The 19,267-nt window shown below is 39.2% G+C and overlaps 1 protein-coding gene across 4 annotated transcripts in view; it reads left to right on the forward strand.

Moving 5' to 3' along the window:
* ACE2 (angiotensin I converting enzyme 2) overlaps positions 1-18,702 on the forward strand; it is a 41,245-nt gene extending 22,543 nt beyond the window's left edge. Inside the window, exons 10-20 of one of the 4 annotated variants that reach the window (XM_014544295.1) lie at positions 2,080-2,306; positions 4,682-4,826; positions 6,634-6,732; positions 7,466-7,588; positions 8,009-8,226; positions 8,991-9,049; positions 11,550-11,650; positions 13,044-13,160; positions 15,584-15,778; positions 17,544-17,678; positions 18,394-18,702. In XM_014544295.1, coding sequence (XP_014399781.1) covers positions 2,080-2,306; positions 4,682-4,826; positions 6,634-6,732; positions 7,466-7,588; positions 8,009-8,226; positions 8,991-9,049; positions 11,550-11,650; positions 13,044-13,160; positions 15,584-15,778; positions 17,544-17,652 — 1,393 coding nt within the window. In that variant the 3' untranslated portion in view covers positions 17,653-17,678; positions 18,394-18,702. Of the gene's footprint in view, positions 1-2,079; positions 2,307-4,681; positions 4,827-6,633; positions 6,733-7,465; positions 7,589-8,008; positions 8,227-8,990; positions 9,050-11,549; positions 11,651-13,043; positions 13,161-15,583; positions 15,779-17,543; positions 18,158-18,393 lie in introns of those variants that run through there. The other 3 variants (XM_014544294.1, XM_014544296.1, XM_014544297.1) reach the window with 3 other exon arrangements.
* Positions 18,703-19,267: the final 565 nt, after the last annotated feature.

Raw genomic sequence — 19,267 nt, forward strand, 5'->3', positions numbered from 1 at the left:
AGACAGAGCTGGGAGGAGTACACTGGGCTGGCAGAATAGCAGGATTAAATGCAGAGAGGCAGGACCTGGCATTGTGTCCTGATATCAGAACGTTAGACTAGAATAAAGGGCCTGTGAAGAGGTTGTGTGTGATAGGGCATAATGAGCACAGGCTTTTGAATCCCAGGTGCCACTTAATGGCTGGGCAACCTTGGGCAAGGTATTTAACCTTCTTGGGTTTCAGTTTCCTTATGTATAAAATGGAATAGTAATTCACAGTTTGCAGGTTTGTGAGTGTCTTAGGCTGGATTCCCTATCTTGAAATGAAGATTCCTGTACAAGTGCTGCATCGAGGGAAAGCTCTCAGGCAAAGGGGAGTGAAGGAAGTTGAGTGGGGGGTTGGAGAAGGATCTAAGTAAGGATGTGGTCTCAGCTGGAGACTTGCTTCTGCCTCATCCCACAGGGCTCCCTGGAGCATGATTTGTACCTGAGTTGGTCATACCTTGAAACAAGGTGTATGTAACGAACAAATATGTACTTTCATATTAGTCACTCATTGACTGTGGACTGCCTGAGTGAGGGAGGGGGACATAACCTCCTGGTTGAGGCACCTCACATTTAGCCAAAAACAGTGAAGAAGGCAGCAGCTATTGGCTGTTAAGGGCTATGCCTCAGGCAACTGGAAGATGGGTGGATGTGCCTGGTAAAGTAGATCTGGGCAGGAACCCAGCAGAATCCACTAGAGTGGCAGTTGGCAATACTGTTCTATAAAGACTCAAATAGTAAATAATTTAGGTTTTGAAGGTCTCTGTTGCAACCTCTTAGCATGACAATAGCCCTAGGTAACACATAAACATATGAGTGTGGCTGTGTGCCAATAAAACCTTTTTATCAAAACAGGTGGTCAGCCTCCATCCATAATTTACTGGCTCCAGTACTAGAGTGAGGCTTAAATATAAGTATACATAAGTTTTCTAGCACAGGAACTTACATACAGTAGACTTTATATATATAGTAGCTATTCTTATAATTGTTTTAAAAGAGAATGGAAAATAACCAAGTTAGAAAATTAGGTTATGTTGGGGTATATAAAGAAGGTTGAGTGTATTCTTAAGCAGTGGGGAGTCCAAAGGGTATTTATCAGGGAGATGATATGGTCAGAGTGGTAGAAGGAAAATTAATTTTGGAACCTACTGAAATATGACACCCCCCCCTACATTTACTGGAATGAAATTGCTCCCCCTACAGTCACCTGAATGAAAATTGCTGTTGCCAAGTTGAAAAGAACCACTACCTAATTGCCACATGCAGTCCTTCTTTCATTGGGCCGCAACAGCATTAGATAACATTTACAAATTGTCTTTGAAATGCTATTTTTCATTATCATCCTTTTCTGGACTTATTTGACTTCTCTCCCTAACTCCTTTGAGCCATCTTCATCTCCCCACTCTACATACTGGGACCTCCTAGGACTTTGTCTTTGGCCCTCCTTTTCTTGCCATTCTACCTATACGCACTCCTGGACTTACAAGCTAATTATTCCAAACTAACAATTTCCAGCCCCTTCTCCTACTACTTCACTATTCTGACTATACCAAACTGCTTGCAGTGTCCTGAATGGCATTTTTTTTCTTAAGCCTTTCTTACTGAGCACCTCCAGGAATGTCAACCTCTTGTCCCTCCCTGCCATCTACCTGCAAACTTCTGCATGCTGATCAAGGTCCAGAGTGCTCATTGCATCTTCAGTTATGCCCCTCTTGGTACTTCTAGGACACTGTGCCTGTATTCACCCATTGTTATGCCCCAAACCATGCCTACTGATCACTTACAGAGTACTTGTCTCAGAGATTTTGTAGTAGAGGACTCTGCTTATTTTTCTTTCTGTTAGCCTGTGAACAAGAGAACAGGATTCAACCCTGCCCATCACTTTATATTCAGCACCTAGCATAGTTTCTAGGACCTAAAAGGTAGGTCCTCAAGATTCACTGGTGAATGAATCTTGGAAAGATGATCCACGCTACCAAAATCCTATACAACTCTACTGTGATGATTAAATGAAACTCAATGAGATTCATTTTAATCTTGTCCATTTATGTGCAGGATCAAGATGTGCACAAAGGTGACAATGGATGACTTCCTGACAGCCCATCATGAGATGGGACACATCCAGTATGACATGGCATATGCCACACAACCCTACCTACTAAGAAATGGAGCAAATGAAGGATTTCATGAAGCTGTTGGGGAAGTCATGTCACTTTCTGTAGCTACACCTAAGCATTTGAAAGTCATGGGTCTTCTGCCACCTGATTTTTCTGAAGACAATGGTATAGACATTTTTTCATGCCTTGTTTGGTGGATTCTTTAGTTTGATGTGGGGAAAGATATTTATTATCATGCATAGTCTATATTTAATTTTTCCACATAAAGTATAAGGTATTTATGGGTAACTAGAAATTACTACTTGTAAAAAATAAGTATTTATCATGACGTGCGAATTTGTGGTTTTGTATCTTTGAAGAGGGCATAAGAGGTAACTGAACGAATGGTCTTGGGGCTCTAAGAAACATCTAACAAGATATTTTTAAACATCTAAAACAGGCCCAAAGAATGGAAATGACTTATCCAAGGTCACCTAGCTAATTAATGTTAGAGTTCTGACTAGATCCTTCTGGTTCTAGGTAAAAACTTCCCAAAATGTTAGAGGGAACAGATTCTAAAAACTATTTTGCAGAAGAAGCAAACTGAAGATGAGAGGGAAAGTGAAGCAAACTGAAGATGAGAGGGAAAGTGAAGCAAACTGAAGATGAGAGGGAAAGTAACCAGCCCAAGGTCAAAAAGCAACGTGGCTAAACCAGACCCAGAGCCCCAATCTAAAGCTTTTCCCATCATATTATGCAAAGTAAATGATAACTTGAAATTTGGGAGTTCTTAAAGAACAGGTGGTGGAATATCATGATGAGAAAGGACGGAAATGTTTTGTTTATCTGCAGGAAGCATAAATTTGCCCCTGTAACATCCCTTTAGATCCACGGTCTTTTTCAACATCTTTGCTTAAGGTAGCCTGTTTGTCTTTGGATGGCTTAGACTTGATAGAATACGACAAAAGTTCACAATATCCAGATTCTTCAGTGAGGATGCCATGGCTTTTGATTCTTCTTTGTAAAAGAAGGACACTTAGAGCCAAATATATTCTTCTCTTTTGAGTATTTCTGTCCTCTTAGTTATTTGATATGTAAATATCAGCTCTGCTGGTTGGAAGGTTTGGTCAATGAGGTCAAGGTCACAAGCTCCATTCTTGTGTGGGCAATTCACTTTGCCTTGATTTCTAGCTCTAGACCTTAGTGATCTCATGAGAACCTGGGATTAGGTCAGTGTAAAGCCATCATCATGTCTGAAAAAGTTACTACTATAAGCAGACCCAGTGGGTAGTAGACGAGCAGCAGCATCCTCCCATGAAGGGAACAACAAACGAAAGAGAGTTCACAATAACCACACCTGTTTTCTAATTTTAAAATATCATTATCAAGTCAATTAATAGACAACTATTTGTTTTATCATTAAAAAATATTCCCTGACAGCAGGAAAAGATGGTTAAATCACAAAGACAGTACTAAACATGGTTAAACCACTTATTTGAAAAAGTCCTTTTCTTGGTTCTGCCCTGATTGGTGAATGATGTTAGACAAATAAGTTCCTTTATTCTCTTTTTCCCTCCATTTCTTCTTCCAAAAATATTTATTGAGCACATACTATGTACAAGGCATATTTCCAGACACTAGAGATAGACTGGTGTGAGAAATAGATAATATTCTCCTGGTTACATTTCAGTAAGCTTCATTTGTACACTGGAGTGAGCTCTACTGCCTTTTTATATCACTAATAAAGGATAAATGAAATAACATAATTTCTTAAAGCATTTTAAACTCAGGTAAGGAAAATATCAGTACATTTAAAGAACATTGTACTTCTGATTATCCAATAGATGGTTAAGGGAGGTTCTTGTTTGTTTTACTTCCTGGTTTACTGGCTTTTGGCCTCCTTTGTTTATTATTTGTTTATTTAACAAAGACCACAGAGTGCATCATGTAGCAAACACCAGGCTAGATGCTGGGGTGGGGAACATCCAGCCCGAGGTCTGTGTAAGGCCTTCAAAATCATTTGGTCTGTCCCTGCCAGGGCAACCATAAGTGGGACTCGAAATTCAATAAATCTAGGAGCTTTTTTCATGGCAACATAAATTTATATTAAGTGAATTATATTAAGCGAATGATGTTATAAATATCCACATGCCCCTTGGCAGAAAAAGATTCTTCACCCCTGATATACAGTCTTGAATGAAACATCACCAGTCACTGCCTTCATGGAACTTACAAAAAATAAACAGTATGACTGGAAAAATAGATGAAATAGCTTTATCTCTGATAACAGATATTTAAGGAAGGCAATTGAAACTAATAAAAAATGAGGATTAGGGGTTACTTGTGGGTTTATCTTATCTGTTCTATCCAAGACTTCATTCCAAATCCCTTAGGTGAGAAAATTAATATATACATATTATGTCCACTGTGAATATTTCTCATGTAATCATCCTTATAGTAAGTATATCTTGAGGAATATTTTGAGGTTAGGAAATTAGCCAACACAAAACATCTACTGTCATCCTCATTTTAATATTTACCCTTTTCCATTTTACTTTCAGAAACAGAAATAAACTTCCTACTCAAACAAGCACTTAATATTGTTGGAACTCTACCGTTCACTTACATGTTAGAAAAATGGAGGTGGATGGTCTTTAAGGGTGAAATTCCTAAAGAGCAGTGGATGAAAAAGTGGTGGGAGATGAAGTAAGTGAATGAATGTGCAATCAGTAAAATGTTTTCTCATAAGCTTGCTGTTTATTTTAAAGCGTTTGACTGGTAACTTGCTTGATAATACATCTTTTAAGGGCTGCTTTTCTTTCCATGTCTCACTTCCTCACTCCTTTGCCAATGTTTCCTAGGGTCATTTCTCAGGACCTTGTCTCAGGGTCTGCTTCTGTGATAACTCAATCTAAAACAACTAGGATTGTGTTTCAAAATAACTTGGATTTCAACAGTTAAATCTTGCAATGTGCTGGGGCTAAATATGTGAAAATGAGAGAGAAGTGCATTTGGGCTAGGGACTGCCATCACCAGACACAACACACACACACACACACACACACACACACACACAAACACACACACACACACACCATCACCACTACTACCACAACACATGAACTTCGTCTATTTTTTTTAGTCTTTATTTGGGTGCCCTCTCCTCAGATAAATGTGTTTTGGCTCTGCCTCCCACCCAGGCAGGACCAGGTGACACAACTTCTTACACTGTCTTCTTCAGTGTTTGGTCACCCATTAAACTGTGATATTATTTAGGAAGTGATCAACTTATTCATTATATTTATTCTGTTAAACAAAAATATCGATTCTACATTTTAGGCAAAGCCCTGGGGATCTAATGCTGATCATTCCAGATATTATCCTTGACTTCAAAGAACTTTAGTTTATGAAGAGATGTGGAAAATGAAACTCCTGCAACATGTTGTACTGTGATGGGAAGAAATGGGGATCCATGAACAGCCAAGTGGGGCTCCAAGGCCCAGTTTGATAGGGCAAATGAGGAGAGGCATCCAAATTGAGCTCTGAGAAAGGTGCAGGAGTTAACCATGTGTATGTAGAGGGAAACAGAAAGAATTCCAAGCTAATGAGAGCCTGGCACATTTGGGCAACAGATAATGATTCCTTTCAATAGTTTCAGCACTACATTATTTATCACTGTTTCTCAAGTGCTTTGCATAGCGCCTGGCACATGCAGATATGAAATAAATGGGTTTTGGATAAAAAATTACAAAAGAAGACAGAAAGGAAAGGAGGGAGGGAAGGAAGGAGGGAAGGGCAGAAGGAAGGAAAGAGGAAAAGGTTCACTGTGCTGCCAGTTGGGTGGAGGAAACATGGGGCAGGCCTCAAAGAAAGGAACATTTGAATTAGCCTTGAAAAATAAGTAAGATTTCAACTTTACAAAATTCTGTCTGCACATAAACTGTGGTGCCAGAGGGGAATTATTAGGACTTTCACTGTATGTTTTAGGCCATGCAATGCACTTTATTAAATCAGTATTTTGAAGACACAGTTATTTTCTCGTGGTATAGTTTGGCTGAATTAAAAAAGGAGAAGAGATAACTACATAATAGTCTGTAGTCTGTCATTTTTGGCACGGTTTCTATTTCACCTGACAACCAATCCTATATAATAAAAGCCTAATATGCAAATCGACCGAAAGGCGGAACGACTGGTGGAACGACCAGTCACTATGACACACACTGACCACCAGGGGGAAGGTGCTCAATGCAGGAGCTGCCCCCAGCCCCCAGGCCTCAGGCCAGTCAAGGCGGGTGCCAACAAGGGCCTCCTGATCGCTCCGCCAGTCACCCCACAGATTGGCCCTGATCGCCGGCCAGGCCTAGGGACCCTACCTGTGCATGAATTTCATGCACTGGGCCTCTAGTTATAGTATAAATACCATTGGCTGATGAAACTGCACTAACTGCACCCAACTGTACCTCCTCATAGTGGGTGACCCAGAGCTAATGTATCTTCTTTTTTCCCCCCAAAGGCGAGAAATAGTCGGGGTGATGGAACCTCTGCCCCATGATGAAACATATTGTGACCCTGCATCTCTGTTCCATGTTGCTAATGATTACTCATTTATCCGGTAAAGTATAGTTTCTCCTCACTGTTTAACTAGTAAGGTTTGTGGACAGCTGTTCTAATGGCAGATAAATAGGGATCTATTAAGCAAAGACTATAATTTTTCTTTCTATCTCCACCCACTTTCCAGCCCCCAAAACCTCAAAATAGATGATGAATTTCCATTCAATTTAACTCAACACAATTTATTGGGTTAAATAAAACTGTTTGAGATCTTTTCTCTCCCATCAAGGAATTTATAGTATCTTTATCCTTGAGATAAAAACAAAAAAGTGTTTTTGTTTGTCTTATTGTTACTGGCAGAGTTCAGAGTGATTGTAATAGAAAGACCATTTTTAACATGAAGTGCAAAAACCTATGTTCTTCACCTATTAGACCCAGACTTGAATTTGCTGAGCCTCAGTTTATTTATACAGAGGAAATAATATTATTGACCTGCTGTAAGGACTGATTGGTATCATTTATATGAGAAAGAGCTATCCATCTGTAAAACACAATACAAATGTGAGCTAACATTTAACAAAATAATACTGCCTTTTTATCAGCTGATACAGAAATGCATGTAGGTTATGATGAGTCTGTCTATAAGGGTTCATGTTTGGGTCTTTCTGGAGAAAGAGGTTTGATAAGTATCTCTTTGATTACTAGGGCCTCAGAATTTAAATATATGCCTCAATCTATGACTTTATCATAGTAACTAAACATGGGCCTGCTTGTTTTCTTTGTCTCTTTTACAGTTATTTCACAAGGACCATTTTTGAATTCCAGTTTCAAGAAGCCCTCTGTCAAATAGCTAAACATCAAGGTCCCCTGCATAAATGTGATATCTCAAATTCCAAAGAAGCTGGGAATAAGCTGCTGTAAGAAATGCTTCAAAATGTTGAACCTCTCCTACTATCCAAAATTACTCATTTCAACGCCTATGTCTATGTTTAACTTTGATTTCTTTTGTCTAAAAAGAAAAATTTTGGCCTCAAAATGTCCTCATCCACTAATTAAATGTTTGTTTTGTGGTCATACGGGAACTTAGACCACGTGATGGCTGGACAGGCCACCTCCTTTCTCCATGTCAGTACTACAGAGTTCCCTTTGTAGTAATTGGAAAGGAGAAGAGATTGAAGGATAAATACATCTATTAACATGCCTTATTTTCTTATCTGCCAGGAGCAAACTTACCCAAGCCAAAGAGGAAAAACCATAGATCATACATGTAAATATATGTACACCTGAAATCCCTCAAAAGGCCCTGAACTTATCCCGCCCCCCTTTTTTTCATGTAGTGAAATGCTGAAACTTGGAAAATCAGAACCCTGGACCTTAGCACTGGAAAAGATTGTAGGAACAAAGAAAATGGATGCAAAACCACTGCTCAACTACTTTGAGCCTTTGTTTACCTGGCTGAAAGAGCAGAATGGGAATTCTGTGGGATGGAACTCTGGTAATTCTGTGGAATCGCGCTCTGGGAATTCTGTGGGATGGTTCTCTGACTGGAGTCCATGTGAGTTTACTGAGTTGACACATTTCAAATCCCTCCCTCTCTGCTTCCCCTAGTCTTCTCTGGCCCCAAACTACCCCTCCTCTTGGTTTGTTAGCCTGATATTTAAAATAAAATAGTATAACATCCCCAAACCCACTGTACTCAAATCTTACTCTTCAAAGACAATAAAGCTTAATAATGATTTTTAGTAAAGAAATTATCAATATTTATATTATTATATCTGCAGAGCCAAGTAATATACTATTTATTTTGTGGCTTTTGGTGATAAAAGGAGGTGCAAGAGTAAGCAGAAGTACATGTCTAAAACTGGCCAATAAAGAAATAACAAGATAAATAAATTGTTTAGAAAGATAAAAGTAATTGCCAGAAAAAAATGTTAACTCAAGAAAGAAGACAGCATCCAGAAAGCAGTAGATTCAACCCAGAAAAGCAGCAAAGGGATAAAATTGAAAAGAATATTTGATATATTGGAATAGTTTGTATCTTCTCTCCACCCCCAGCTGCACCCGAATCTCAAACCTCTCTGGGATTCTCTGGGACTTTTGAGGTCTACACTGCCTCTGTGTACAAATTAGGCCACGACTTCCTGATCCTTGAGAAAGCACTTACCACTCCTCCATTACTTCTCATTTTCCAAAAGTGTGTTTATATCTCTTTTAAAACTCATTTACTATCATTTTAATGGGATTTGGGGAGGGGAAGGAAATAAATACCCATGGTAAACCTGTCATGTGTAATAACAGCTGTGATTTCTCTTTAATCAGATGCTGAGCAAAGCATTAAAGTGAGGATAAGCCTGAAATCAGCTCTTGGAGAAAAAGCAGTGAGTATCCTGGGCACTTTCAGTGTACGCCCTTAAGTAGGACACAATAACACAATCAGCCCATTCCAGTGGGGTCTAAAAGATGAGCGCCCACATGGTTCTCTTAGGAACTACAAGTCCCCAGTTCTGGCCTTTGGCTTTTGTTTATTTACTTTCAGTAACACATTCCTTATTGGATTGGCTATGTCTACTTTTTCCTTGAAGGTGTTACGAAGACCAATGAGGAAGCATCCAAACTTAAATATCAAATACCCACCCTTACAATTCACTCTTATCATCATTACTTGTGTTTGAGGGAGAAAACATAGTTATATTTTGAGAGATTGTTTTCAGAAATAATGCAGGGAGCTTTGCTTTGCTTCGTTTTATTCCATCATCTATATCCTGGAAATGTGTTAAAAATGCAGAATCTTAGGCCCCAGCCCTGGACCTGACTATTCAGAACCTGCATTTGAACAAACCTCCAGGTCATTTGTAAACACAATAAAGACTGGGTCGCTCTGATTTAGAACACCGTTTCTCAAACCTGGCTGTACACTGGAGTCATATGGGATGTCGTAAAAATATTAATGCTTGAGTCCCGCTCCCAGAGATTCTGACTTAATTGCTCTGGGGTGTGGCATCAAGAGTTGGGCATCAAGTGTTCTGAAAGCTCCCTAGGTGATTTTGATAACAGCAAAGTTGGAGAAGCACTGATGTAGAGATGCATTTTGGGATACCAAAATGTTTTACAGAAAATCATATTACTTACACCCTCTTGTGAATTACTTTAATCAGCTAGTGCTTTCTTCTCAACACTGTTTCAGGTTATCTAGTCTGAAAAAGTAGTGGCTTTGGTTGGGGAAGAGGAGAATGTTGTCTCAGGCAGATGGGAATCAAAGGTCTGGGTGGGGGCATGGCACCCGGAAGCTTCTGCAAGATTAGAGAATAACCTGGGACTATTGGACAAAACAATCCAAGGTGCTATAGTAAATTGTTATTTGCACTGGATAGATCCAAAGATTGCATTTCTATTCCTTTACTTTTCCCGGGAAGTTAAATATTATCAAAGACTCCACATTTGTTGTAGCATATTTTTCATAAATAAGATATCCGAATATAAGTAACACAGTAGGAGTGAAACTGAACATTTTAAAAAGAAATAATAAAAATGGAGATGCATCACTTCCCAAGCCCTAAAAGATTCACTTCCTATTTCTTATTATTGGGATTCTTTCTCTGTCTTGCATTATTAGTTCTCCATTGACCTAATAAATTTTAATCACTTTAAAGTATCCTGCAGATCAGGTTCCTTTTCAATTATTTTCTTTTTTTCTTAACATTTGTCTCATGTGCCCTTTCCATACATTGAGGGACTGGTAAATACTGAAGACTATTGCCTTCAGAGGGTTTGAACATTCTAAGGCTGATTCACTGAGCAAACAGCTCTTCTGATGAGACCAGAATTATACTTCCAGCACATCTACTGCACATCTGGGCTAGAATGTCTGTCCAACTCAAGCTATTTCATGGCAAAGTTCAATTGGATCTTTTGAGAACTCATCCTTTTTACCAAAGAACTTATATGCATACATGCATAATCCACACACATAGACAAAATTGTGGGATGAAGACCTGGGGAGGGGGCCGAAGCAGGGTGGAGAGGTCAGTGGGGGAGGAGGAGAAGGGGACATCTGTAATACTTTTATCAATAAAAATAAATTAAAAATATAGAAATAGTAACCAGAATATTATTAGTAGTAAATATTAATAATGTTATTACTATTAAAACAACTTTTTCCAGAACTTGAGTGATATCAAACTGAAACTAATGTAACAGTTCTTTTGTGAAATCTTATAATTGTTTTTCTTAAAAGAGAAAGGACAGATGCAAAATTTGTGCCGTTCATTAATCTCTACTGCCAGCTACTGGAGGAAAGAGTGAATATTTTTTCTGTTGTAACTAGTTTTTCATAGACTATGCAAATACACAAGATATTTGTTTAGTACTGAGAAGAACAAATTACCTTGTTTATGGAATTATTTTTCCTTTGAATCTCAAGGGTTTTTTTTTCTTTTACACTATACATATTTGAGAACTTACTATAAAATAGTAAATCTTAGCATACTTGTCTACAATATATGGACATTTAACCAAAACCCATAACTTGCATGACTCCTGTCTATAAGCCTACCTTCAGAGTATTTAGTTCATGTTACATGAAACTAACCTTAAAGAATCAGTGAACTTGGTGGTTCTTAAAGTGTGGTTGCCTGACCAGCAGCATCAGTACCATCTGGGAACTTGTTAGAGATACAACTCTGAGGGTGGGGCTCAGTATGCAATGTTTTAACAAGGACTCCAGGTGATGCTGCTCACACTCAAATGAAAGGTCACTGACTTAACGAATAACAAGAATCTTTGGAATATTAGCAAATTTAAAAATAATGCTTGTGTACTATCAAGCCTTGCATGCATACTATGATCCCTACTGAGCAGTGTTCTCTTTTGAATTTGCAGTATAAATGGAATGAAAATGAAATGTACTTGTTCCAGTCATCAGTTGCATATGCCATGAGAGAGTATTTTTTAAAAGAGAAAAACCAGACGATTCCTTTTGGGTGAGTTCATTTGCTGTGCTTTCAAGTTATTCCAACTAGTACTTCCCTCATTCTTGGGTCTGAGGAGATAATTATGTTTAATCTTTTATTCAAGTGAAATTAAGAAAATCCTCCTAATAACTTTTAAACTTCTTTTATATCCTAGAATGTGGGCCATTCTATTTACAGAACTGTGATTTGTTTGACTTGCAGATTGCAAAAATATTGTTCTTATTAAACGCCTTCTCTTCTCCCTTCCAATTCCCTCCCTTCCCTCCTCTCTTCTTTTTTCCCTCTCCTCTTCCCTCCCCCAAATGCTCTCATGTACCCTCGACACTGAAAGAAAAAGGTATAAACCTCCCTTCACTGAGCTAGTATTCTAATGGATATATATATATATAGTGTGTGTGTTATAGACAATCAACAAAATATATAAGAGAAATAAAATAGAATTAGATAATGATAAGTGCTAGGGAGAAAATTACAACAGGAAAGGGGGTAGGGAGTGTGGTGTGTATGTGTGTGAGTGTATAGAGTTTAATTTTACGTGAAATGGTCAGAAAAGGCCTCATTAACATTTGAGCAAACATCTGAAGTAGGAGAGAGAGCCAGTAATTCAGACAATGTTTCAGTCAGGGAAAGTACCAGTTGGAAAGATCCTGAGGAACGGATATCCTTCACCTGTTGAAGAAACAGCAAGGAGTCCAGTGTGGCTGGAGCAGAGTGAGCTAATAGAAGACAAGTAGGAGGCCCTGTGGTTAGGGTGGTATTGGGACATGTGGGTTGGAAGGGGAGAAGAAAGTTCATGTGGGCCTCACAAGTCATTCTAAGGACTTTAGCTTTTATTCTGAGTTAGAAGGCCAATAAGCTACATGATCTGCTTCAGATTTTATTAGGATCACTCTGGCAACTGTGAGAACACATTGTACTGTAAACCCCACGCCTCACCCACATCCACAGGTGTAATATGACAGTTTTGTTGAGTGGGGCAAGATTGCAATGGTGTAATCACACCACCTCTGTCCATGTTACTAAGCTGTTGCTGCCCACCATATTGGTCATCATCATCCCAAGTCACCAATGATTCCTCACTGATTCTTCTGGTGCTTTTAGTTTGGATTTTTCTATCATTGAAAAAAATGTGATTTTTATATGGTGGCAGAACAAATTGTGCAAAGTCATGCTATCACAACTTATGTAGCTGAGTTCATGTGCTTTGGGCAGTTTAAGCTTTTTTGGGTAGGGAGTGCTGGTGTGTGTGTGTGTGTGTGTGTCCTATTGTTTGCCCTGACCCATATTTCTCTACTTAACCCTGTGGTCCTCTACCAATCTCCTTTTCACCAGTGGAAGTCTTCATTCTATTCATTGTGTTCTCTGTGCTACGAAGGGAAATGTTTCTTTTGTTTCTCCTCAGGGTGGAGAATGTGATGGTGAATGATGTAAAACCAAGAATCTCCTTCAAGTTCTTTGTCACTTCACCTGAAAATATATCTGTCGTCATTCCTAGAAGTGAAGTTGAAGATGCCATCAGGTGATATTTTACTTTAAAACTATAAGGTCAAGGGGGTTAACAAATGCCACAATAACCATCACTAACATTGAGTGTGCTCTTACTGTGTGCCAGGCAATGGTCTGAGTCATTTACAAATTTTATCTCATCTTTTTAAAAAATATGTTTTTATTGATTTTAGAGAGAGAGGAAGGGAGAGGGATGCAGAGATAGAAACATTGATCACCTGCCTCCTGCACACCCTCCCCACTGGGGATTGAGCCCACAACCTGAGCATGTGCCCTGACTGGGAATCAAATGGGGGATCTCTTTGTTCATGGGCCGATGCTAAACCACTGAGCCACATCAGCTGTTTTACTTCATCTTAAAAACTTGGGGTTTTATTCCAGAAGGATCTCATAGCAAGGGAATTATCTTGATTTGAGTTCCTCCAGATGCAGGCCCTTAGACAAGAAATTGAGTGTAAGCAGTTTATTTGGGAGGTGATCTCAAGAAGCACTGGTAGAGAACTGTGCACAGGAGACAAAAAATGGAAAGAAGATAATACATCACATATTACTGAGCAAGTTACCACTGTGGGCAACTAGAGCTCCAATTTTGCTGGGGAATTCTGGGATACCATGTAGAATATGCACCTAAATTGTCCCAGCAGAGCTGGGATATTTATTCACCACCTCCCATTAGTCATTGGTTGGGAACTGCTTACAGGTGACAAATTCCCCAGCATTTCTGGCCTGAAAACAGGGCAGAATCTTGTGGCCTGAGAATGCTCTCAGGCAAAGGCAGCAGGTACTGGCTGAAGAAAGTCTACCAGCACTCATGGAAAATGGTTTCAGTGTGAAAGGGACATGGACAGGTATTGTCATCATTTGCTATGGGGACTTGATGTAGTATTCATTTAACTCACCAAAGTCGGAAACAAAGTAGGCACGCATAGATTTCCTTAGACATTGGTTAGCCTCCACACAAGGAGAGGGACTTGCTTTGGGCAGTATTTAACAGTGGTTCTCAACCTTGGCTGCACATTAGAATCACCTGGGAATCATTTTAAAATCCTGATCTCTGGGCCTCATCCTCCAGAAATTCTGTTTCTTTGTTAAGGGGTGGGGCCACAGTAACAAAGAAACAGAATTTCCGGAGGATGAGGCCCGGAAATCAGGATTTTAAAAAGATTCCCAGGTGATTCTAATGTGCAGTCAAGGTTGAGAACCACTGATTTAGAAGGAACAGCTTGCCCAATTTCAGCTGTTTCCCAAAACAGCAAAAGTGAAAAATGGGCAGATGCAGATAGTTCCCCTCATATTAAAAGGCTTAGGATAGCCTGCTAGGGGGAAGCTCACTAGATGGCCCTCTTGAGCTGCTGTTCATCTTTGGAAGCAGAAATAAGACCTGCTGGGCAGTGTATGTGCAGAGAAAATCTGGCTTAGGTGGGTGTGCAACCTAACCAGACCCGGAGACTCACTGACTGCCTCCATGAAAGAGCCCAGGCCCCTTGTAAGCTGCAGGGGACCTCAAACTTCCTATTTCCAGAATGACTTGAGACACTTGCAGGCTAAGGTTGCCAAGGGTTACATGACTAATTCTACTTTGACCACTCTACTTCCCTGGGTGGGCTCTGACCTCCTGACCTGCACTGTACTCAAGGATAGGACGATGGGATGCCAGACACTTTGGTTTTTGATCTAGAATATTATCCATTTCATTATTGTTTGTTTTGCTTTTAAAAGAATTTTCATCCTTTTATTTTTAATATATAAAATTCAGCCATGTCCCATCCCTGTGCTGGAGAAATTGGCAAAGGCCCTTTTCCCGTGTCCCTGCCCAGTGCTTCTTCCAAATGTCAACACCTTTTATTTGGAAAATACAACTGGGTACAGGACATTATTCATTTACTAGAGGCCTGTTGCATGAATTCATGCATGGGTGGGGTCCGGAGACCTGGCCCAATCCGAGGAGAGGGGCCGCGCGCGGGCAGTTGGTGGCCTGGCTCTGCCCCCTGGTCTAACTCTGGTCGAACTCCTGGTTGAGGGGACAATTTTCATATTACCCTTTTATTATATAGGATAGAATAGGTGCATTCAATTGTCCTTTTCCATTATTTGACATAAAGTCATTGTAGATATACTCTGATAGAAGGGAAGTTCTTGCCTTTGCAACATAATCATCACAAATGAACAAATGCCAGCCATTTGCATGTTTCCACACTTGCAACCAATTATCCAATGAAGCTGTTGCCAAACCTAATCCAGATTGCAAGATATTAAAGGTGCATAATTGTTAAAACATATCTTTCCTTGGACCTGGTGATCTACTTTGATTTCATTGCTCTTTAAGGTGTACATTCTTAGGCTAGGCCATATCAAATCCTTTCAGGAACAATGATATAAGGAGTAAATAATTGCACACCTTTTTATTTTGCCTAAGTGTTTTACTTTTGGGGATAGGATGTCCCGGAGTCGAATCAATGATGCTTTTCGCCTGGATGACAATACCCTGGAGTTTCTGGGTATTCAGCCTACCCTAGGACCCCCTAACCAACCACCTGTCACCATATGGCTGATTGTTTTTGGAGTCGTGATGGGAGTGGTAGTAATTGGTATTGCCGTGCTCATCTTCACTGGGATCAGAGACCGAAAGAAGTAAGTGACCTTTCCTAGACGTATCTATCCTAAAACAGAAAGGTTTAGGGAAAACTAATTGGAAAATTTGCAGTAAGTGGTAGGTTTTAAGGATAATTGCCACATTTCATCAGCACTTCACCTACCTAGTGAGCCCTACCACACAGTAGAGGCCCAGCCCGAGGTTTACTAGTATTCCCTGGTAAACCCAATCCTGGCCACAGCATCATTTTCCTACCGTCAAGAGGCAATGAAAACTCAGTAGTGGGCTGGCTTAGGGGATTATCCTTACTGATGAGTCCTCCATGATCTAGCCTGGATATTTGATAGGTTTGAACTGTGAAACATTCAAGAATGACCTCTGAGATTTGCTTCAAACTGCTACTCTTTAATCATCTTCATTTTTTATCAGTTAGCACAGACTCACTGTCATCCCCTTAGTTCATGGGTCAGGGACCCTCTAATTTGTTCTTGAGTTGAAGGTCCAAGTTCATTGAGGATTTAAATCACTAAAGACCTGGTTTATGGTCTTGCTCTGCCACTAGAATATTTTTTCCTGGCCTTGAGAAATTATTTACTCTTGTTGGGCTTATGTAATTAAGGTTAATAATATGTTATAGCACCTAATAGAACTCATACGCACACTTTTAAAACACATTATTGATGGAATTTTTACATGCATTAGTCAATTTTGCTCAATTTTCTTCACTATAGTTTTTTTAGTTCCTCAAAGTAGCTTCATTTTTAAAAATAGCTATTAAATAGAATCTATCCATATGGTTACAATTTTAAAAATACAAAAGGATTCTTAGAGTCTCTGTCACTCTTTGCATCCAACTTCCCTTCATAAAGCCAACCCAAATTATCAATTTATTGGAGACCTGTTGTATTAGATTCTTCTTTTTAGTAAGTCCCCCCAGGTAATTTGTGTGCACATTACAGTTTGAGAAGCACTCTTCCACATACTAAAAATTTGCATATGAGATACTATTCCAAAGTTAATTCATTCAATACATTATTTGGGGACACCTATCCTTCATGCCACACACAATGTAAATAGAAGATACACAGAAAAATAACACTGGCTACCCTGCTCAGTACTTTCATACATTAATATTTTCAGAAAACCTATGGTATAACTGTGTAATTATCTTCATACATATGTAAAACTGAGATTCAGAGAGGCTAAGTAACTTTCTCAAGTTTACACAACTAATAAGTAACACATTGGTATATATATACCCAGTTTCCAAAGCTGGTTGTTGTACCACAAAGCTGTCCTACCCTTATCTTTATACTTTGGAAGTTGCTAATGTAGTAGGGGAAGCTCTTTAATATGAGGTGATTGGCCAAATGACCACTGAGTTCCTAATAATAATAATAATAATAATAATAATAATAAATATTATTGAGGGTTATATGCTAGGTAATGTCAGTGCTCTGCCAGTAATAATGCTCTCCAAGCATTATTTCACTGTCTTCACATAGTTGCCATCATTTTCTGGATAGGCAAACTGAGGCACAGAGACTCCCCTTTCTCTGACCCCAGAGCTCAAATCCTAACTCGTCTCTTAGGCTTTGCCAGCCATGGTGACAATCTTGGAGCTAAAAAGTGAACCCAATGCATTGCAAGTGTTTATAGTCCATTAATAGGGGACTGATATGCAAACAAATACACCAGTGATTAGATGTTAAGATGTAAAAGATGCCTGGGCCCAATAGGGCCCAAGGGAGGCAGTGTCATTCTAACATCACTATATTAAGGTGACTTTATTTTCTTTAACAGGAAAAAACAAGCAGGAAATGAAGAAAATCCTTATTCTTCTGTGAATTTGAGTAAAGGAGAAAATAATCCAGGATTCCAAAGTGGTGATGATGTTCAAACTTCATTTTAGAAAAATCCATTTTATTCCCTCTTGAGGTGATTTTATTGCATGAAAATGTTAATTCCACATTAAAGAAAATATGAGATTATAAAGATGTCATTAAACATCAAAACCATGGCTCTGTTCAGTAAAATTGTCCAAAGAACACATGCTGAGGAGAGGGCCTCTTTACTTGCATTGCTTTTAGTATTTACTTCTGCCTCAAAATTTGAGGAAGTATGTCTTTGGCCTCCCAGGCTGTTCAAGGGTAATGGAAATGCAAATGTCTGTTGTGTTGCTGGAGTTGGGGAAAAAAGGCATATATTGTGGGAGGATTCAGTGTAAGAGCCTTATATGGAGACTAGATGGATGGCTTTTAAGAACAGTGCATGTAAACTGATGGAGCTGCAGAGATTGAAAATGACACACATTGTTCACTTTATTTTAATTCAAGTGTAGAGTATGACATGTTTTTTTTCATATTAACCTAAATCTAAGTACGATAGCAATTTGCCCAGTGATGATTGGACTAGACCAGGGGTGGGCAAACTTTTTGACTCGAGGGCCACAATGGGTTCTTAAACTGGACCGGAGGGCCGGAACAAAAGCATGGATGGAGTGTTTGTGTGAACTAATATAAATTCAAAGTAAACATCATTACATAAAAGGGTACGGTCTTTTTTTTTTTTAGTTTTATTCATTTCAAACGGGCCGGATCCGGCCCGTGGGCCGTAGTTTGCCCACGGCTGGACTAGACCATGTGTTCCTTAGGGTGACAAGTCTAAAGAAGAGAGAAGAATCCAGAGAGTGTCAGAAAATGTTGCCTGCTCACTTCCAAGCTACTTGATCAGCATCTCCCTGACAATATTAAAGTAGCCCCTGGGGCCTCCATGACACTGCCCCACCTAGCACACCTGGTAGAAACTCACTTCCATTGTTCTCTAACTGTGGAGTGAATGGAAATCCAACTGCATGTCACCCTCTGAAGTGGGCACTTAATCTCTTAAATCTTTTGTTTTTACCCACAATGTCTGAGTAGCACTGAGCACAAAGCATATACTCAATAAATACTAGATTTGCACACTCCTGTGGTCTCATGGGTACTTATGTACTGGGGCTTCTGTGGATTCTGTCCCCTTCCAGGGACTGGGTTGCCGTTTGAATGTCTGGGACCTTTGACCTCTCAAATGTCTTAGAATGTATTCCAATTTTAAAAATTTATTTATTGTATGAAGCAACTGAAAATTCAGTCTAAAAAAGTTATGTTAAGATGATATATACCCTTAGGTTAGGAACCTGATGTGCAATATATATATATATCTCAGAGCCCCTAGCCCAGTTCTGAGCACAGCATCCACTATATACATAAAGACTGATTTAAAATAGATTAAATAAATTAAATATCCAAACTCTACCCATCAATTCACTCTGTGTGGTAATCAGCATAATGTTAGATAACTTTGTTCTTAATAAATTCTATAGAGATATGGGTCAGTTAGCTAAGTTAGGGGGATGAACATTTTCTTCACTGCCAAGAAGTGTAAGCAGCTCCCTGGTTTAAAACAACAACAATAAATGCCAGGTATCACCACTAAACAAGTTAAACAGGATTTAAAAATTATTATACATGTTTTAAATAGTATGA

The sequence above is a fragment of the Myotis brandtii genome, unplaced genomic scaffold (assembly GCF_000412655.1).
Source record: "Myotis brandtii unplaced genomic scaffold, ASM41265v1 scaffold359, whole genome shotgun sequence".
Lineage (NCBI taxonomy): Eukaryota > Metazoa > Chordata > Mammalia > Chiroptera > Vespertilionidae > Myotis > Myotis brandtii.